The following is a 20,696-nucleotide window of genomic DNA, read 5'->3' as shown; positions in this document are numbered from 1 at the left end:
TGCCACAGAATAGAATGTAATAAACCTACTATGGTGATGCCAAGAAACCACATAATATCTGATTGGTTTAAAGGGACAATGACGTCACAACGTAACCTATTATTTAAAGAACTTTTTCTACGTGTGAACGTCATCATCGTGCCAGGCCAATTAGAGGCATAGTAAGGTCGGTAATAGCGTCACCATAGTATTTGTAAATTCGCGTCACGAAGGTGTCTTTGGGTTTGTTTGTTTTTTATCAAAGTTTATAGTTTGAGGAGTTTCTATTCTCAAGTCTATCCGGGTTTGAATTTATTTTATTTTATCGTGTACGTGAGTAAATAGGTGAAACATTATATCACACGCAGCAAGCGTTCCCTCGCGTCCCTTTTGTCAACACCGAAGCAAAGTGAAGAAGAGTTTCCGGGAAAGTCATGGCTGACAGTGTGAGCGAGGAGATGCCGGAAGCTCCTATGCCGCTCCAGCAGGACCTGACCTGCCCCGTGTGTCGGGCCATCTTCCGTGACCCCGTGCTGCTCCCGTGCACCCACACTTTCTGTCGGGAGTGTTTACAAAGCAGCCTGCGGTTCAGCCGGAGGTGTCCCTTGTGCCGGGAGGAGTTCGAGGAAGGCCATGACATCACCAATCGCGCCCTCAGCAGCGCCTGCGAGACCTTCCTCAAGCACTCGGCCCGGTTCCCGAGGAGCAAGAGGCCCGAGGACACCTGCGAGCTGCACGTTAAGCCGCTGGAGCTCTACTGCGAGAAGGACGAGGCGGCCGTGTGCGTGGATTGCGTCACGCAACACAACACTCACAGGCTGTGGTCATTGAGAGAGGGGGCACCGATGTGTAAGGTGAAACAAATGACCCGTACCCCCCCCATGTTAATATATGTTAATTACATATTTGTGTATCAGTCATTAGTACAAAGCATGTTTTATTGATCATGCATCATGTCTTATTTTTCACCGTAAAGAAAGAACTTTCGTTTAAAGTGGAGATTTTCGAAAAGAAGGTGGAGTCCTACAAGAAAATGACACAAAAACTCAGCAACGCGACGGAATACATCAAGGTGAGGTTTAACGGGAACCCTCCGTGCACACAGAGAATACTTTATAGGCTGCACGGATCCACAGGTGTTATACTGCATGAATAATAATAATATGTCAACTCTCGGCTTGGCTTTGGTGCAGTATCAAGCCGGGGAAGCTGAGAAGCAGATCAAGGCAGAGTTCGATAGGCTGCACAAGGTGCTCGTCACAGAGGAAGCTCTGCGGCTAAAAGCCCTGTCTGACGAGGAAGAGGAGAAGCTCGCCGACGTACAGAAACTGATTAAAAACACAAACAGGGACATCGCCGCTCTCAACAAGCTCATTGACATGCTGAAGAAAGAGATGGGCGATGAGGATTTGCCCTTCTTACGGGTGAGAGAATGCAGCCCCCCCCCGAAACTGCACCTTTTTTTTTTGTCTCTGACTTCAGTCGGTATGAAATTAATCTCAATGAATCTCTTTTTTTTTTTTTAGAATTTCCAAAGTTTAAAAAGAAAGTGAGTAATTACAACACCCGCTGTATCTTAGAGTGATAGTAATTACATTTCATTTTATGTGCATGATTTGGGGAGCACAAATACATACTATCCTGATTGCTGCTGTTTATTCTTTTCTACATTATTTACTGAACATGTCGCCATCTTTCCCGTAGAGCCCAGTGGACTGATGAAGAACCTCGCCTCTCTGACGACTCTCTTTTGGATATGGGAAAACATGTTGGCGCCTTGAGCTTCCAGATCTGGAAGAACTTGCAAACACATGTTGAATATTGTGAGTAACTCTTAGAGTTGGGTATCACAGTGATTTTTTTTTTTCAGTACTGCAATACTTCATAGAGTGCCGAGATGCATTTTGCGATGTATTGTAATAGGTTGTGAATGCCTGCTCATAACTTGTGGGAAATGTTCATTTTGATTTATATTTGTGTCAAAGTATCCGAGTCTGTATAACCCTTGACTTGGTGCAGCGCTTTTGGTTGTACATACCGCTTTTACTAAGCACCCCTAGTACCTGTATCTGGGGGTTGGGGACGGTGTGGGGTTCAAAGAAAGGGCAGTATTTTTATTTGTTTGATGTCTATTTTGACACAAAACGTGGTCTGGAAGACAATAATATTTCTACAAAAGGCATCATTCTTGAGCCTCTAAACCTCAAATTCTCTTCCGGTATATTCAACAAATGTCTGTGATATAACATTGCTCCCATCTTCTCTCTTGCTTTGTGCAGATCCTGTGGTGTTGAACCCAAACACAGCCTCTCCTTGGCTGTGGTTGAATGGTGACCTGACCAGTGTGAAGGAAAACTCCGAGCGGCTGGCCACCCCGGACAACCCAGAACGCTTTGATCCCTGCGTCTTTGTCTTGGGCGCTGAAGGTTACACCTCTGGGAAACACAGATGGGATGTCGTTGTTGGTGATAACCCCAAGTGGGTCGTGGGGGTGTGCAAAGAGTCGGTAGCCCGTAAAAAGAAGTTCACGCTGTCAACGAACCGTGGCGTATGGTGCATTGGGCTGAGCAAAGGAGCGTACACTGCTTTAACACCGGAGCGCACGGAGCTGCAGGTGCAGCAGCGTCCTGAGAGGATCCGCATCAAGCTAAATGTTGATGAAGGAAAGGTTTCGTTTTATGATGGGGGAACAAAACGGCACCTGGTCACTCTAAGCCACTCGTTTAAGGAGAAGTTATTTCCCATTTTTGGCCCGGGGCTCCACACTAACCCAATGATCCTTGCTCCAGAAAAAATTGCTATACACACCTCATGATTTGACAATATAGGGATGGACATTCATAAGAGTAAGAATAAGACCCCCCCCCCCCCCCTCCCCCCCAATTATACATTCTTAGATCATCAAATAGAAGAACGGGCCAGTGAGATGAAATGAAACGTGATACAGTTGGTGAATATGCATCACAGGTGCAGTAGAATGTGAGTGTGTTTGTCTCATTAGGTACTGGCCCAACTGGCGACATGTTCGGGGTGTATGATAAAAGGTCTCTGTGCAGCCAGCACAGGAAAATGAGGACGAGTGGGGTTTTCTTTTCTTTTTTTTTTAAAGATGTGCCTTAGCTTGAGGAAACTTGGTTGACCAGTCTTCGCTTGCCACTTCACTGATGAAAGTATAAGATGACATCATGCTTATTTTCAACATGGCTGATGCTGGTGGCCAGTGCTGATAAAGAGGTCAATTAAATTGGTCTGTCTTGATTTATGACTGCACTGGAAGGAACAAGAGATTGACAAATCACAAAATATTTAAATATCCATAAAATAATTAAAGGTTCTTCTTTTCATCGGTTTTTGGGGCATATGTGTTGTTCTTTGCTTCCTTTTTATAAAAGCTATTTTAATTCATAACATATTGTTTATATTTTGAAAACAAAAGTGCATTAATCAACCATTTTAAGAATAATTTGTTGATCCATAAATAATGTGGATAAACAATATTTATTGTACTGTTTCTGGTTTTGGAGGGATTTTTATTCGACAACTGTCTATTTTTCACGATGTAATGAGCTTTCGCTTTGCTTTATGTAAAATATACTGCTACCAATCCTTTATCTGCATGTGTACATTCTGAATGATGCCATCGCCATAAGAACATCTTCTCATTAAAGTGTCAAAAAAATCGAATTGTTTTGTTTAATCAATTAAATTCAGGAAGAGTACACATTTGTTTACCATGACCAAACTGGGGAAGGGGATAAAGAAATTGTTTGATGCATTCCTCCCATCTGTCTATTCATCTCACATTTTGTTCGCGGAGCGTCACACGAATGCAATCCAGTAGATCGTTTTTATTCCAATATTAACGTTTATCCTTCTGCATCAATGATTAATAATAATAATTGTCTATGTAGTTATCACAATAAAGTAAAACACCTTGAGACAGATTTCCAGATGTTGCGATGCTGTTTCCCACCACTAGTTGGCGGTGTTGGAACAGTGCTCTTGTATTTACATCCACCGTACACCGCTAGCCAGCCATAAACAACAAAACAAGGAGCGTCTATCCAGAATGTAGAACCGCACGAATCGGATCGAAGCTTTTAGAAACATTTATGCATTAACTGGTAGTATTTGTTTATTTTTGCTAGCGTGGTGGTTGCGTTTTATCATCAACAAAAAAAACATATGAATTACTCAAAATAAGTGATTTATCCCGATAGATTGTGTAGCCGCTGACGATTGCGCATCTGGATGTGGCTAAGCCTTTACCGCTAGGTAGCCAAGAAGCTAGCAGACTAGGGGTTGGTTGTCCGTCCACTGCGGTGGCTTCGAGACCATTGCCACTGGCTAGTTGAGCTAGCTGTCAGTCCGGAGCGCTTGCTAATGATAAATTAGCTCGTGTGATAGCCGGTGTTAATTGAAAATCGAAAATGTAATTAACCATGAAGCCGAAGAGACGGGAACTGGTAAGTAGCATTTTGCAAAACGTAAAAAAAAACCTAGCAAATTGGTGTTTGCTTGTCCACGGCATTCGGGTAGTTAGCTTAGCTTAAACTAGCTTTGTTGTGATAGCCTGCGGATAGACCCTTGTTTATAATACTTTATGGTTTATTCGTTTTTGCTGGTTCGGTGTACGTAATGCGATTAAAACCTGTTTTGCCACCTGTTTCAATGCTACGATACTGATGCAAAAATATTAAGATAACTTCGCTTTTATGTTCATGAGATTGTTGTTGATGTTTCTGCACATTGGGCTAACAGTTGTTAGCTATACCAGAAACACTTTTTCACAGACCCTGGCGTAAGTCTCGATAAGCGCTGTCATTTAGCCACCTATAATTATATGTAACCTTGTAGCTTGTATTGCATGAAGATGCACAGCAGGAGGGAAGCACACTTGTACTGCAATCTTGCAGTGTGATGAGACAGATGACGTGATTTATTAAATTGAATAGGCAGGGGAATCACCACACCAATCAAACAGTAACTGATTTGATATAAACTAGCCTCTTTATGTTTAAGGCACATTTCAGTTGTGTTTTGTCGTATAACAAATGTCAGGCCACACGTGTTGTACTGTTCTGCTGCAAAGTTGTATTGATATTATCACATTAAATGATCCTCTTTGGTCTTTTGCTCCCCATCACTCAGGCAGTGCCAGCGATGGGCTCCCCCCTCCCTGTCTCCTTCATCCTGGCGCTGCTACTTTTGGCTGAGTCACCTGCATGCCAGGCAGGGGACTGCAAGGGCCACAGGCAGGTGCTGAGGGGACCACCAGGCTACGTCACAGATGGGCCAGGGAACTATTCCGTGAATGGGAACTGTGAATGGCTTATCAAAGGTACAAAGCACATGTGCGCTGTCTTGTGCAGCAGAAATCGATAATTAGATCAATGTTAGTCACGCTGATATTTCCCCATCGTGCTCATTTCTTCCAGCTCCCAGCAACAATCACCGCATCGTCTTAAATTTCACCTTCATGGACACAGAGTGCACCTATGATTACTTGTTTGTATATGACGGAGACTCGTACCAGAGCCCTCTTCTAGCCAGTCTAAGTGGCAACACCTTGCCTCAAACTATTGAAGCAAAATCTGGAAAGGTAACCGATTATTCATATTGAAAGAAACAGCGAAGCAATATAACTATAGTAAATGTAAATGTTGTGTTATTGATCACCCCCCCCGCCCCCCAGATGCTGCTTCATCTCTTCAGTGATGCTAATTACAACCTGCTGGGATTCAATGCAACCTACACCTTCTCTTTGTGTCCCGGAGCGTGTGGCGGTCATGGTCGCTGTGATTCCTCAACATTTAAGTGCCACTGCCATCAGGGCTGGGGCGGAACATCTTGTACAATCCCTCTGTGCTCCCACACCTGTTCTGTGAATGGCCAGTGTGACAAGGTATTGCGGAGGAGGGGGAGGGATTAGAGAATTCACAATCTCTCGTCCTTTTTCCAAATGAGCTCTAATTATGGCAGCTATTTGGTCTTAAGGGATTCTTCTTCCCCGTGTTTCATCTCAGGAAGGAGAGCGCTGTCTGTGTAACCCAGGCTTCATGGGTCGCAGCTGCCAGCTTGGCTTGGATGGTGACAGCGGGGCAGGGCAGTGGGTGCATGTGAGTGAAGGACACCCCCGCATGTCTCCCAGGACAGCTTCTGCTGGAGTTTACCTGTCCTCTACTGGAGCCGTTTACTTGTTTGGTGGTGAGAGTGACAACAATTCCACTTCCTGTTTTTAAGCATATGCGATATGAATTAATGATCAAATAAGTCTTGTTTTGTGGGTGAGACTACAAAAAATGTTTTGTTGTCTTTGTTCAGTTGCACTCCTTTAATTAAGTCCCTTCTACATGATTGGGGTTCATTTTGTGAATGATGCTTGTTTAATCATAATTTCTTTACTCTTAGGGTTTGATCTGAACAGAGCTCTTGGTGACTTGATCAAATATAATTTCACATCCAATCAATGGGAAAGCAGGTCTTATGGTTACTCTCCTGTAAGTGACGTGTGGATACACACAAACACCCTCTAATATTTTACTTCCTCCTGTTTTTATATATATATAAATATATTTGAAATATAACATAAGTGTGTAACATACTAAAGTTTAAACGTGATTCTCAGGAATCATTCGTTCTGTGTGTAAGATGCACATCATTTTATTTTACATGTTCTTATTTGTCAGTTTCTTCTTATGCCGTTTGCCTCTCCCGTTCTCTCAGGCGGCTCGTCATTCCCACACGGCAGTAGAGTGGATGGGTAACATGGTTATCTTTGGAGGCGAGCTAGCTAATGGCTCCCTGGCCGGTGATGTGTGGAAGTACCGACCGCTCCACGATGACTGGCAACAGCTTGGATTTTCAAATTCACATGGTGCCCCAAAACTGGCCAATCACGCTGCAGCTGTTGCAGACACACAACTTTATGTGTTTGGGGGTGGGTTTCCTATAGTATTTCTGTTTTTATACTGGCTCACATTTGTCTTTTTGAGAAATAAATCATGCTCATATTATCTCTCCTTCCTTTTTCTTTCTCCTTGTATTTTCAGGTCGCACTGAGGAGGACATGTTTTCGTCATCTTTGTACCGGTTTGGCCTGCATAGCTCTGGACGGTGGGAGACTGTTTATCCAACTGGTGGGAAGCCCCCGGCCACCGCTGGCCACTCAATGGTGTTCCACAGCCCATCCAGGACACTGCTGGTCTACGGAGGACACAGGCCTACCACTGCCAGGTATGCATGGATGAGTTCAGTGGAGTGGAGTCAGCAAAAAAAGCAGTTGACAAAATGACCTTGAATATTTTTTTGACTAACCTCTATATTTGTGGATGTATATGATGTTGGGGTATATTTGCATATTCTCCTTAGCAAAATTGACAGCATTTTCATATATATAAAGTTCATGTGTTGTTGTTTTTTTAAGGTTCAGCGTGAGGGTGAACAACACAGATATGTTCCATGTGGACAGGCGCTTTTGGACATCCTTTCGTTCACGTTTTCCAGCAACAGGTCCCCGAGAGAGAGCTTTCCACTCAGCCACAGTCATTGGAAACTACATGGTGGTCTACGGTGAGCGTTCAGACAATTATATCTACATAACTTATGCATAGACCATCCATTTATAATTGCTGCGCTTCAAAAGTGCCATTTTCTGTTCCTGCCCATCTGTCCCAGGGGGTAATGTACACATCCACTACCAAGAGGAGAAGTGCTACGACGAGGAGATCTTCTTTTATCATCTGGGTTGTCACCAATGGGTGTCTGCTGGGGAGAGGTGGTCGCTCAGTGAGTTCCTGTGGACTTATTTCTGGTTGTTACTCGGTGTGTCTGCACCCACAGCGCTTACGAAACCTTGTTCTCGAAGGTGGGGATGCTGTGAGGGGGCGCTACTCGCATGTTGCTGCTGTGATGGACGGGCGAGTTCTGCTGGTGGCTGGGGGTTACAGTGGCGTCGCCCGCGGAGACCTGGTGGCTTATAAAGTTCCAATGTTTGTCAGCAGTGATCAAGGTGACCGGGTGAGTGTCACATAGTTCGGTAATTTAAAGGCCAAATAAGAGAAACTATAAGAAAAGTGTATCAAAGAAGAGCAAGTAGGAATAAATCACTGTTGTAAAATCTGTTTGTGTACTTTGCCCTACCAGGATTCTGTTTGTGCTGAGGCGATTGACGAAAGTATGTGTCTTAAGAATCCAGAGTGCAGCTGGTGTGAAGGGCGCTGTCGAGAGTACCAACCCACGAATCCGGTAACACTTCCCTTTACCCAGACTCGTGCTTATTATATTCATCTCCACGTTGTGAGACACCCCAAACATTTAATTTAATTTTGTTAATTAGAATGTGAAACCCCTGGTTTGTCTTCACAGTGTGGAAGCACTGGCTGCCTGGGCCTGGCTCGCTTCCTGTCTGACTGCCAGTCCTGCCTGGTGTTCAGCGGCACGCCAGCCTCTCTGGCCCGTGCCCCTGGGGTATTTGGCTGGTGTGTTCAGAACGAATCCTGCCTACCAGTGTCAGGTGAGACCCAGGGAGGGAGGAAGGATGGCACAAGTGAAGGGATAAGCTTCCGACTGAAAAAGAGATGCTGGGAGTTGACATGGGAGGGGCTTGACTCGTGCTGGGCGTGTTTCAGAGATGGAGCACAGTGACCTGACTACACTCGGTTGAGATTGGACAGGTTGATCAGACCTCGAGTTGACTTGCCTGTCCAGTTGCAGACTTCCTATGATTCAGTGTTGGTCATGTCCCTTTACTCTTTTTTGAACACGCGTCACACTGAAGTCTCAGATCAGACTCATTTGAGTACAGTAGTGCACTCTAGGAAACCGCTGTAGATTTTAACTGCTGACCTCTCCCTCTCGGTCTCACAGAGCGAAGTGTGTGCCATGTGGACCAGATCTCAGGGGCGTACGGCTGGTGGGGGGAGCGTACCGTTTTCCTAACCTCCCTCCACTCCTGTCGCACCGAGAACTATGTCCCGGGACTGCACCTGCTCACCTTCCAGCACCCCCGCAACGACTCCCAGCCTGACAAGGTACGGAGTCCAAATCTCAAGTACTAACTGTACTAGTTGTGGATGTAACTTCCCTACTTATCCCTTCTTCCTTCCTCCAGTATTGCTATTACGCTAAGTAGCTATCCCACTTTAATATTATATGTTTTGCTGCTCATTTCTGACTTTTTATACCTCTTGACCTCATTTCTTACTGTTTTTGTTCTCTTTTCTGTCTGTTTTGCAAATAGCTCATAGAGAATATTTCCTCTTTAACTAGTTAAACTTCCTTTATATTACTCCTTCGTCAGGTGTCCATCCTCCGCAGCACCACCATCATCCTTAGCCCCACTACAGAAATGGATGTAGAATTACAGTTCAGGGGCTTCATCCACCCATTGTGGGGGGCTCCCCCGCCTGCACCTGTTCACACGGAGACTGTCTCAATGTGGGCTCGCATTCAGAGGCTCCACTTTGTGGCTCGAATGGCATCAGGGCCGAACTCCAGCCAAATGGTAAGAGCGAGTGCGTGATTTCAATTCTGTAAATGATTTCAAAGGCCCAGTGAGAAGGATTTTTATTGAAATCAGTCGCAGAACTGCAACACAATATCGAGTGAAATTAAATATAACGTTTTTCCTTATTGTCTTTGCACTTTTCTGTGTACGTTCCAACCATCGGAGCAGGAAGTGGTGGGCCGTTGGGCAGCCCAGCAGGAGAAGGAGTTGAAGCTGTTGGCACGCACAGATGGGGGTAGACTGTTTTCTAATCTGACCAGGGGCAACCATTACCTCGTTCAGGCTGAGGGCTACCTCAACAATTCGGGTTCTGGACAGACCAGTGAGATGGCCTTGATCTGGAACAGAACATTGCCTGGAGGAAGTGTGAGTAACGGCATGATTAAACTTGTGCTTCTCCACATGACGTAAACAATGGTCCTTTCAGGTTTTTGTCCCTGCCATTTTCCTGCACAATAAATTTCCTTCATTTGAATATCTCAACCACGAGACATTCAGATATCAGATTTTAGTGATGTGATTTTTAAACGGCATCCTGAAAACTAAGGATGCCTGTGCTTTAGATTTTACAATTGCGGTATTTAAATCTAAATATAAGAAGCGGCAAGTTTTATCATGAAAGCAGCAGTGCTTTATCAATCTAGTTGCAGGGGCACAAGCATACAAGAATGTGTATGAAAATCATTATGAAGTCCTGAATATAGGTACCTACATTCCTGGATAACTTTCATTCAGGTTCATTCTCTTCTGAATGCCACATGTGCCCTCAAACAGCTGGCTTCTGTATTTCTATACCATTGTTCCACTCAGAATATATTCTAATGTCTGATACCTTTGCTAATCACCCCCCCCCCCCCTAATGTCCTTCTAGGAGATCTCGTTCCTGTTCTTGGAGCCATATCGCTCAGGTACCTGCTCAGGATACATGTCCTGCCTGGCCTGTCTATCAGACCAGTCATGCGGCTGGTGCTCATCGGTGTCTCGCTGCCTGCTGCGGGACACCCCAGACCTGGAGTTTTGTCCTGAGGTCAACACAGGGGAGGGCAAGGGAGAAGGGCAACGCCATCTGCTGTTGGCAGCCCAGCACTGCACCTTGTGTGAAGAGTACAGGGACTGCTCTGCTTGTACTCAGGTACAAAGAGAAAGGATGATTAGACTGTCATTATATAACCGTATGTAGAGACATTGTGTTTCTGACTCATGCAAAGCCAACTTTGATCCACAGGATCCTTATTGCGAGTGGCAGATAAATTCCAGCAAGAAAGGGGACTATCAGTGCAGTCGACGGGGAAGGTTAGATGGATCCATACGCGAGCCGAGGGGCTGTCCTAAAGTCTGCAACCAGTGAGATGAAAAACTATACATTTTATTATGGGCAATCATCGAATCATGCATTTCAACAAGAACCTGGAACTCACTGTTTCTTATTGCCCTCCTCATTTTGTTCAGGAGGAAGACGTGTGGTGAGTGCCTCTCTAACTCCAGCCAGTGTGCATGGTGCGAATCAGCCCAGGCCTGCTTCTATTTTGCTGCCTACCTGACAAAATACCCCTATGGAGAGTGCAGGGACTGGTATGACAGGTAAAATGAGTTCATTTTTCATTGTCTTAATTGTAGCTCAGAGTTGGTATATGGGATAACCATCTGCAGTTGCACACACAGACACCTGCTTTCCTATTTCAGTGATCTCAATATGAAGATCCTTTGCATCCTGTTATGTGTTGTGAGCTAAATGATACTTGAGTCAGTAATCTAACATTTGTTTTTTCTTTTTGTCATATTTGCCAGTGTTCATTCGGTTCCCCAGTGTAAGCAGTGTTCAGCTTTAAACGCGTGCACTGACTGTCTACGGACGTTCCAGTGCGGCTGGTGTGGCGACTACAACAATCCCACAATCGGAAAGTAAGTATAGGAAACATAGCCATGATTTGACAAGTACACTCTGCAGAGAAAGAATGAATAGTGAATGCTTTTTTAGAATAGCTGCTGTGGTAATATTTATGTTTTTATTGATATTTCTTGAATGTAATTTGTGTTTTCCGCTCCACTTGTTCAGGTGTCTGAGGGGAGACTGGGCAGGAATGGATGACCACTCGGTGTATAACTGCAGTGTGGCTGTGGCTGAAGTGCGAGCAGCAAAGTAAGAGATTCATGATCTGATGAAGAAAGCTGTTGGCTTCTTCTCGCACGAAAACTGGTTTCTCTTATCGCTATATATACTTTGGAATATTGTGTTACTTTGAAAATGGGCTGTTTGTTACCCGACCTGTGTTTCACACTACAGTTGTTCAAATAAGAAAGTATTACAAATTTACCTGCATGGATAGATACCTTTTATATATGCCTTTCTAACCTCGCGTGACCTGGTCCTGTTCTCCTCCAGTCCTGAGCCTCAAACCTCGGCTCCACCTCGACCCATGGAAATGGAGATGGAGTTGGAGAACTTGGATGACGAAGAGCAAGATGCCGTCTGGTCCTATCCCACCTGCCCAGACGTTGAGGAATGCAGGCTGGGTCTCCACAACTGTCACCCTTTTGCTACCTGCATCAACACTCCCACCTCCTACGAGTGCCACTGTGAGAGGGGCTACACAGGAGATGGCACTCTGCACTGCAACCAGACGTACGAGTCGACCTTAAAAATGTGTTCCTTCTACGAATTCAACTGTCAGTTTTTCCCACTGAGTCGCCAGGTTTGCTTCTCTAAGTCTGAACTCCCTCTTTCAGGTGTTACAACGAGTGTCGGGAGGGCCAGTGCAGTGGCAGCCCACGGTTCGAGTGTGAATGCTCCCTTGGCTGGACATCTGACCCCGCCACTCTGGTTCTCAGTGGTGTAGAATGTGATGTGGACTGTGGCTGCAACTTCCATTCCACCTGCATTACTGCACCAGGCATCTGTGACGAATGCCAGGGTAAGGCATTTAATATGTAGCTTACTTCACTGGCTTGTTCTCTGTCGTCTTTTATATTTATGCAACGCTGAAGTAATCCAGTCGATGAGGCAAAACCCAACAATTCCTGAATCAAAACGTCCTTTATTGACGTTTTTTCCAATCATATTCATCCTGTGCCTTTCAGATTGGACTATAGGGCCCCACTGTGAGCATTGCCGTCCAGGTGGCTTCGGTTCAGCTCTGGCTGGTGGCGGCGGCTGTGTGCCATGTGAGTGCAATGGCCATGGCGACCCACTTCGAGGATTCTGTCACAACCAGACGGGCCAGTGCTACTGCACCCACAACACTCATGGACCACATTGCGAGTCCTGTCTGCCTGGTTACTATGGAGACCCTAGGTAAGGAAATATTGGGTGTAATGCATGCTGTCCCATTTATTTATGCTCTGTCCTGTGCAGATTACCGGTATACAGGTAGTCATCGACTTACGACCACAATTGGTTAGAGGGTTTGGTCGTAAGCCGATTTGATTGTAAGTATATTATGCTGTGTCATGCTGCTGTAAGTGATGAGTAGAAAGAGATCATTTTCTCTTGGTGGACATCGTGGGTGAGACAGCAGAAACTGTCATACGCTCAATTCGCTTGCTCACTTTCCGGTATGTCATAACCACCCGTCGTAAACGGGCAACAGGCCAGCGCTGTCGTAAAGTCAAACTGTTGCATGTCACGTAGGTCGTAAGTCAACGACTGCCTGTAGTGAGATATTAATAAGAGTATGAAGTGCTAAAAATATTTTTTTAACAGTCTTATGAATGATTTTTATGCTTCCAGGTGTTTTCATCATCATCTTTTCCTCACATTTCCTTTTTGTTGTTGTAGTAACAATGGCACGTGCTACCGTCAGTGCCAGGGTCGCTCAGTGCTGCTCTCCTCCACCGCCTCCTCCGCCATGCCTCTGTCCTCCTCCTTGGGGTGGCGAAGTGGCACAGAGGGGAAAGGAGGACTTTCTCATTGCCTCTGGGTCCTGTCAGTGACTGAAAACCTGGGACCCTGTCTGCCCAGACAGCTGTGTCCCCCTGTTGCCCTCACTCTAAACCCAGACTCCCATACATATTGTAAAGTGAGTAACAACTAGACCCGATTATACAGACAAAACAGCTGTTGGCTGTATTTGAGCATCAAAACACTTTCAGTATTAGTTTGTATATTACTGTCTCTATATGTCTTTTGCAGAGCTCCTTTGTCTACGTCTTTGATGGCCTCCCTCGTTTCCTGGGCAACGGAGTTGTACATTCAGATCACAACCTCATCGGGGCATTTTGTGGCACCACAAGGACTCATCCTATCACCGTGGAGGCCACTTCAGGTATCACCCATATCTCCCTGCAGTGACTTGACGTACTGAATGTTCAAATCCACAGTTGAACATCGTCTCGGTGTTATGACATCATACATTCTTTCTTATGGCCAGGTGTGATCTCTGTCTACTTTGAGGCCAACGTCTCCTCGAACAAACCCCAAGGGTTCAATGCATCTTTCTGGGTGCGGCAGTGTCAGCAGAGCGCCGACGAGGGAGAAGAAGGGTCCTCTGTATGTCCGGGTGGAGCCCGGTGCCAAGGGGGGCTCTGCCAGTGTCCCCGGGGATATGGGGGACCCCGCTGCGACCGGCCTATTTGCCCACAGGATTGTGGAGTAACGGAGGGAAGGGGAGCTTGTAATGTGGTAAGAGCTAAAAATGTGTATAAGTGATTTTCCATTTGCACAACTTTCCTTTAAGCACAGGGCTCATGTATTTGTTGAATTATACGTGTATGAAAATGAATAAAAACATGAAGTATCACATTCTACCAATCTGAACAAATGCTCCTCTTTTGTGAACCAACTTATTTTGGATGTCTCAGTCTCTGGGAGTGTGTGCATGCTCAGACAGCTGGGCTGGCTCAGACTGCTCCGTTCCTCGGGACCCCAACAGCCTCATCTGGGAAACCCTGCTGGACACTCAGCTGACAGTGGTAAGGACAGAACCCACAAACACTTCAAAAGAAATGTTTCAGTCTGCGCACATCATGACATTCACACAAACACACGCACTCTTACTCCACAGAACCAGGCTCATCGGTTCCTCCACAGGATGGGACACACTCTGGTGTCTGGACCACAGGGCAACCTCTGGATGTACGGAGGCCTGTCTCTGTCAGAAGGCATTCTGGGAAATGTCTACAGGTAAGTGAGTGTAAATTGAGACTCTCGTGATTGGTGTGAATATTTATATACAGTACATGTGTGAAGCACGTCTTTTAATGTGCATCGAGACAAATCGGATCTCTTGTTGGTTTAGGTATTCTGTATCGGATCGCCGTTGGACTCAGATGTTGACGAGCTCTGTGGAAGAGGGCTCGACTCCTAGTCCTCGTTATCACCATGCCTCTTCACTGCTCCATGAACCTGGATCTGGAACCAGTCACAACTTCATGCTGGTTGTGGGCGGCGTGACTCAAAACGGTGTAGCCATGGACACGTGGAGTCTTAATCTCAGCAGCTTAATCTGGAGAGAACACACGGTTGGGATTTATTTGTCATGATGATACAAATTTCTTTTTTTTTCTTTTTTACTTCTAGTAAATTAAATATTCCCTCTGCCTTTGACAGGGCTCAATGCTGCCCCCGGTGGCAGGCCACACATTAACTGTACGCCGGCACTCCTCGGTGCTTTTGATTGGTGGTTACTCTGCAGAAAACGGCTTCAACCACCATCTGCTAGAGTTCAACCCTCATTCCGGAAACTGGACCATCGCCCCCCACACTGGCACACCGCCTACAGGTTTTTTGAAACCTTTTGCTTGATGCGTGTAATACAGTTGTTGATGGGACCCCTTGTATAAAGAGCTAGCCTCCGTAAATGTAATACGGAATAACATTTTGAGAGCATGTCAACAAATGGATCATATTTCATGCTTTTAAGCCTTCTTTCCTTTTTGCATCAGGTTTATATGGCCACACATCCGTCTACCACGAGCAGACGGATGCCATCTATGTCTTTGGAGGCTACCGCTTTCATGTCGAGACGGTAGAGCCCTCGGGCGAGCTCTACAGTCTTTACTACCCCAACCTCACCTGGTCTCTATTGGTTCCCTCGCAGGGAAATAAGGTAAGAGGCTTACTTCATCTAGTATTTCGACAAACCAAGAACTTATACTCTACAAATATCATCTTTATACAGCGCTTAAAAAAGTGGATTCTTTATCTCTTCGGTCTGCAGCCCCTTTCCCGTTTCTTCCACGCCGCAGCCCTGATCAAAGACACCATGGTCATTGTTGGGGGGAGGACGGAAGCAGAGGACTACAGTAACTCGGTGTCTTTATACCAGACCAGCTGCAACACCTGGATACAACCAGGTGATCTTTGTTACATCATTCTATAGAATAAATCCCGTTCATATCCTAATTTACCATACCATATCCTTGTCTCTTTTAATCTCTTTCCCTCAGCCTCAGCTGTAGGAGATCCAGTAAATCGCTCAGTGTCTCTCGCCATGGCAAGCTGGGGTGGCCGACTCTTCCTGTCAGGAGGCTTCAACGGCGTCACTCTCGGCAGGCTCCTAACATTGTCTGTGCCCTCCGACCCCTGTGCCCTCCTGCCCTCTCCAGAGGCCTGCAACACCACCACGGGCAGCTGTGTGTGGTGTAGGGGAGCCTGTGCTTCCTCTGATAGTGCTGAGAGGTAACGCATTGGTTGCAAACATCTCTAAATAAATGATTCGTGTGCAGCTACTGAATAAAATGCATCTGTCCCTCTCTTCCAGAATGGGCTGCCTTACTGGTCAGTCTCCCTGCTCCCCAACCCCTCGTCAGCTAGACCAGTGTCGCAGACTGAAGACGTGCAGCGAATGCCTCGCCCGACACCCAAAGACATTCTCCAGTCCATTGCAGGTGACATACTGCAACTCTTCACTCATGGTGGCCGGCTAGAGACAGTCACTGTCTGTCAACTAAAATCTGTTCTTTGAAATGTTTCAGCCTTCTCTGCATTGCAAGTGGTGCACAAACTGTCCAGAAGGTGCCTGTATCAGCAGCTCTGTTAGCTGCACATCTGAACATGACTGCCGTATTAACCAGAGAGAGATCTTCCTCTCCAGCAACTGCACTGAGACCAGCTGTGAGGCTTCTGACTGCCCCAAGTGTACGGCTTCTGGAAAGTGTATGTGGACGCGCCAATTCAAGCGCACGGGTACGGGCAATGTTCTTGTTTTCACCACACCTGGTCGCTCATGAACTAATTAATACTTAGAAGACAGTTGTGCAGCTCACTTTTGAGTTCATTTGAGTTTTGATTCTTTAGATTTGGAGCATTTTTTCCTCCCTCTAAAATAAATGTGTGTTGTGAAATCTTCAGGTGAGACGAGGCGCATCCTGAGCGTGAACCCCACCTATGATTGGACATGTTTTAGCTATGCTCTGCTCAACGTCTCCCCCATGCAAGTGGAGTCTTCCCCGCCAATGCCATGCCCTCCTCCTTGCCACAGTCTCCATAACTGCAGCCTCTGTCTGGGCTCCAGAGGTTCTGACGGGGGTTGGCAGCACTGTGTGTGGAGCATGGTTCTCCAACAGGTATGACTCGCCAGGTGGAGCGTTACAGATTGCTTTTCTGTTTGCAGCTAACCTCTCTCTCCTTCCTCTCCTAGTGCATGAGTCCCTCTTTCGTACCCTTGCGATGTGAGGCGGGTCAATGTGGTCGCCTGCTCTCTGGCGGGGACTCTTGCTCGCCCCAGTGTTCCCAGCTCAGTCAGTGTTCCCAGTGCATTGCCAGGCCTCAGTGTGGTTGGTGCGCAGCTCAGGGTGGCAATGGAGCTGGACGCTGCCTGCAAGGAGGGCTCGATGGTGAGGATGATTTTCATTTGATGCATTTTAGGACAGAGTCAGTTCAGTGTTTCTAACTTATATACTTATAACTCTGTTTTCCAGGTGTTAGTGAAGGTGTTTGCCCCCCTAGAAACGGCAGCTGGTCCTTCCTCCACTGTCCAGAGGAAGATGAGTGTGCTAACGGCCATCACCACTGCAACAGCACTCAGGACTGCCATGACCTGCCCCAGGGCTACCACTGCACCTGTAAGCATGGTTACATACTCAGCAGGTAAGATCATGATTCGGCATTTATATCTTCAACATGTGGGTAGCAAAAAACAAACAATCTGCATTTGTTTTCAAAGTAACTGGATACGTTTAGTCAAATCTCATCTTGTGTTTCTACCGTCCAGTGTCTCTGGTCAGTGTGAACCAGTGTGTGCACAAGGCTGTGTGAACGGGACGTGTGTGTCCCCGGGAGTGTGCCAGTGTCACTTTGGATTTGTGGGCGATAACTGTTCATCTCAGTGCAGTTGCAACAAGCACAGCAACTGTGCCGGTGTTAGCAAGCCGGATGTTTGTCTTGAGTGCCACAATAACACCATGGTAAGTGCTTTTAGCAAAATACATGCAAATGTTTTAACACAGAGTTCCCGTATCCACAGGTAATTGATTTCTATACTTTCATCTTTTCCAGGGCGAGCACTGTGAGAAGTGTATGCCCCTGTTTGTGGGCTCCGCCAAGGGGGGTGGCACTTGTCGTCCATGTCGGGAATTTTGCAGGGGAAACAGTGGTGTGTGTTTATCACGAGAGGAACACAGAAAGGCCCTGGAAAATCCACGGCCCTTCCCTCTGGACCCCAGCAGCGTAAGTGCCTGTTGTCTTTGTGACATTATCCTGATTTAAAAGGAAATACATCAACAGTGTGCTGTAACTCTTATATCTCGGGCAATTTCTTGAAGTTTTTTTTTTGTCCCCTCTACAAGATCCAAGGGTCTGAGGGTCCTACAGAAGAGAATGCTGTCTGTGTCAATTGCCAGAACAACAGTGTTGGGGATAAGTGTGAGAGCTGCCTCAGTGGCTACTTCCTTCTCCAAGGGAAGTGTGAGAAGTAAGTGGCCAATGGATTCCCTGTTTTGAACCACTTACAGTGTATGTTTTATATAAAATGTTCATGTTCTTGTAAAACATATTCAGCTGCATGTTGTCACATTTTGGGTCATGCAATAAGAGGCCTGTGAGATATACAGTATTATAACATCATGCTTGACTACTAAATTTGGATTGTTTTACTCAACATGCCAACAAAAGCAATTTTGTTTTGTCAAAGAAAGTAGTGAAATGTGAATTATCCTGTGTTTATGAATTAACTGAATTTTTATTGAACTGAAAAAAAGAATAATCTGTAAAGATGCTTACCGATGTAACAAACTCTGTAAAAGTCCGATCTGAAATATTATTGTCTTTAGCGTCTGGTTTTCTCCACCTACTTGCAGGTGCCAGTGTAACGGCCATGCAGACACGTGTAATGAACATGATGGCACAGGTTGCCCCTGCCAGAACAACACCGAGACCTCCTCTTGTCTCAGCAGCCCCCAGAGTGACAGGAAAGACTGCTACAGGCAACAGGTGAGAAATATATTGAATTTCTTTGAATTGATAAAAGTAATATTTTGTTCTATTCATTACCGGATTTTGCTCAGATTGTGGGTTTTTTGGGTTTTTTTCTTTAGTGTGCGAAGTGCAAAGACTCCTTCAACGGTACGCCGGTAAATGGGCGTCAGTGCTACCGCCAGTTCAACGTCGACACCGAGTGCTGCTTCGACCCCACGTCCCAGACCAACTGCTTCCACGTTCCAGCCATTCGCAACCTACCGAAAGGTCGCACTGTGTTTTTCGCCGCACAGCCAAAGTTCACCAATGTTGACATTCGGGTGACTATTGATGTCACCTTCGGTGAGGTGGAAGTGTACGTGTCCAACTCTCACGACACCTTCATCGTGGATGTGGACCGGTACACTGGGATTCACACCATCAAGATTGAGGACGAATCGGCAACGCGGGGGACAACGGCCGGTGCGGACAAGGATTCGCCACCATCTCCCGTAAAGGTGATTGCAAATGCATCCTCTAGTCTCACGGGCCCTGTTCTCCCCCACAACCCACTGCAACTGCAAGCAAAGCCCCCGGGTGCAGAGAGAGAAATCATAGAGGAGCGGGCTGGAGGACTCATCTCCTACATCGCTGTGTGGAAACCACAGACGGTGTTGATTGTCCGAGGTGTTCGCGATCGTGTGGTTATAACTTTCCCCCACGAGGTGCACTCCCTGAAATCCAGCCGATTCTACATCGCTCTGAGGGGTGTGGGAACTGACGAGAGGGGAGAGTCGCAGGGCCTGCTGTTTCTGCGTCAGGACCAAGCCCACATCGACCTTTTTGTTTTTTTCTCTGTTTTTTTCTCCTGCTTTTTCCTCTTCCTCTCTGTCTGCGTACTACTGTGGAAGGTTAAGCAGTTCTTGGACTTCCGTCGGGAGCAGCGGCGCCATATCCAGGAAATGACCAAAATGGCATCCAGGCCCTTTGCTAAACTCACCATATACCTTGAGCCGGAGGAGCCTCAGCTCATCTACCTCCCTTCAGTGGGCGGAGGGGTCGGAGGCAGCGCCGTTTCTCTCGCTCATGCTCGCACAAGCAAGTTAGGAGGAGTGGTGGTGGGCCAGAGGGGCAGAGCGGGGGCTGTGTCCCACAAAAATGACCCAGCAAGCGGACCCATAGCCCACCACCACCATCACCTCACCCTGGGGGGAGGGGGCAACAGTGGCCAGCACCTGCCGCTGCACTACTTGAACACCCATCACTACGCCAGTTCCACCACTGGCACGCCAGCCTCGCACCACCACCACCCTTCCACGTACAGCGGCTACCAGCACTTTTGTCGCTCTGACCCCTTCCTGTCTCAGCTCATGGGTTTTTCCTATTCGACCTTTAAGGTAGGGCCCATCACCTTGGAGCCCACGGATGACGGCATGGCTGGGGTGGCCACAGTCCTCTTCCAACTGCCCGGGGGTGTCTTGGCTCCAAATCGTGCCTGTCTTGGTTCTGCACTGGTTACTTTGCGTCAGAACCTGCAAGAATACTGTGGTCATGGCAATGGAGGTGGGCACCCGGGGACAGGATCAGGGCGCAAGGGGCTGCTAGGTCATCAGCACCTGACCACTATGGCTATGTAGGGAAGCAAAGGTATATAAATGAATTGGGACAGGGATAAAAGAGCTGAAATAAATCTATAATAAATAAATAAAAATGTAAAGATAAAGCTGCACGGCAAAGATAAAGTCCAAAAGAAAGTGTTAACGTGAGCATTTTGAACAGAGATGTATATACACTGTATATTGGATTATTAAATGTCTTTTATTGTATGATGTATTGCTATGCTGTATTTCAGTGCGTCACATGACCAAGCCAGCTGTC

General features: G+C 46.4%; 2 protein-coding genes across 2 annotated transcripts; both read left to right on the top strand.

The window, feature by feature from the left end:
* Nucleotides 1-413: 413 nt before the first annotated feature.
* On the top strand, nucleotides 414-3,763 carry trim35-28 (tripartite motif containing 35-28). The gene is made up of 6 exons (XM_068760346.1): nucleotides 414-833; nucleotides 956-1,051; nucleotides 1,173-1,403; nucleotides 1,506-1,528; nucleotides 1,684-1,802; nucleotides 2,259-3,763. The coding sequence occupies exons 1-6, from the start codon at nucleotides 414-416 to the stop codon at nucleotides 2,792-2,794; spliced, it is 1,425 nt and encodes a 474-aa protein (XP_068616447.1). The 3' UTR covers nucleotides 2,795-3,763.
* A 658-nt stretch (nucleotides 3,764-4,421) lies between these two features.
* megf8 (multiple EGF-like-domains 8) lies at nucleotides 4,422-20,455 on the top strand. Its single transcript, XM_068756606.1, has 44 exons — nucleotides 4,422-4,445; nucleotides 5,131-5,320; nucleotides 5,418-5,581; nucleotides 5,675-5,884; nucleotides 6,006-6,186; nucleotides 6,391-6,479; nucleotides 6,706-6,919; nucleotides 7,032-7,215; nucleotides 7,406-7,551; nucleotides 7,657-7,767; nucleotides 7,847-7,998; nucleotides 8,125-8,226; nucleotides 8,347-8,494; nucleotides 8,848-9,011; nucleotides 9,281-9,484; nucleotides 9,656-9,853; nucleotides 10,359-10,619; nucleotides 10,713-10,831; nucleotides 10,937-11,068; nucleotides 11,276-11,389; nucleotides 11,544-11,627; nucleotides 11,871-12,110; nucleotides 12,215-12,399; nucleotides 12,566-12,779; nucleotides 13,263-13,503; nucleotides 13,617-13,749; nucleotides 13,855-14,105; nucleotides 14,285-14,395; nucleotides 14,488-14,606; nucleotides 14,722-14,944; nucleotides 15,033-15,204; nucleotides 15,368-15,531; nucleotides 15,643-15,778; nucleotides 15,872-16,103; nucleotides 16,186-16,312; nucleotides 16,400-16,610; nucleotides 16,776-16,990; nucleotides 17,065-17,260; nucleotides 17,345-17,513; nucleotides 17,638-17,830; nucleotides 17,922-18,092; nucleotides 18,212-18,336; nucleotides 18,722-18,854; nucleotides 18,959-20,455. Exons 1-44 carry the CDS (start codon nucleotides 4,422-4,424, stop codon nucleotides 20,453-20,455), a joined length of 8,649 nt encoding a protein of 2,882 aa, XP_068612707.1.
* Nucleotides 20,456-20,696: the final 241 nt, after the last annotated feature.

Source organism: Brachionichthys hirsutus, chromosome 3 (genome assembly GCF_040956055.1).
Source record: "Brachionichthys hirsutus isolate HB-005 chromosome 3, CSIRO-AGI_Bhir_v1, whole genome shotgun sequence".
NCBI lineage: Eukaryota > Metazoa > Chordata > Actinopteri > Lophiiformes > Brachionichthyidae > Brachionichthys > Brachionichthys hirsutus.
Note: the sequence above shows the minus strand (reverse complement) of the source record. Positions and strands in the feature narration are given on the sequence as shown.

Excerpts from the sequence above, each read along its gene's own strand:
- megf8 (XM_068756606.1), top strand. The coding sequence starts at position 4,422 with ATGAAGCCGAAGAGACGGGAACTG. Across the intron at positions 12,780-13,262 it reads GGTTACTATGGAGACCCTAG|TAACAATGGCACGTGCTACC; the intron begins GTAAGGAAATAT and ends TTGTTGTTGTAG. Across the intron at positions 16,991-17,064 it reads GGAGCATGGTTCTCCAACAG|TGCATGAGTCCCTCTTTCGT; the intron begins GTATGACTCGCC and ends TTCCTCTCCTAG.
- trim35-28 (XM_068760346.1), top strand. The coding sequence starts at position 414 with ATGGCTGACAGTGTGAGCGAGGAGATGCCGGAAGCTCCTATGCCGCTC. Across the intron at positions 834-955 it reads AGGGGGCACCGATGTGTAAG|AAAGAACTTTCGTTTAAAGT; the intron begins GTGAAACAAATG and ends TTCACCGTAAAG. Across the intron at positions 1,803-2,258 it reads GCAAACACATGTTGAATATT|ATCCTGTGGTGTTGAACCCA; the intron begins GTGAGTAACTCT and ends TGCTTTGTGCAG.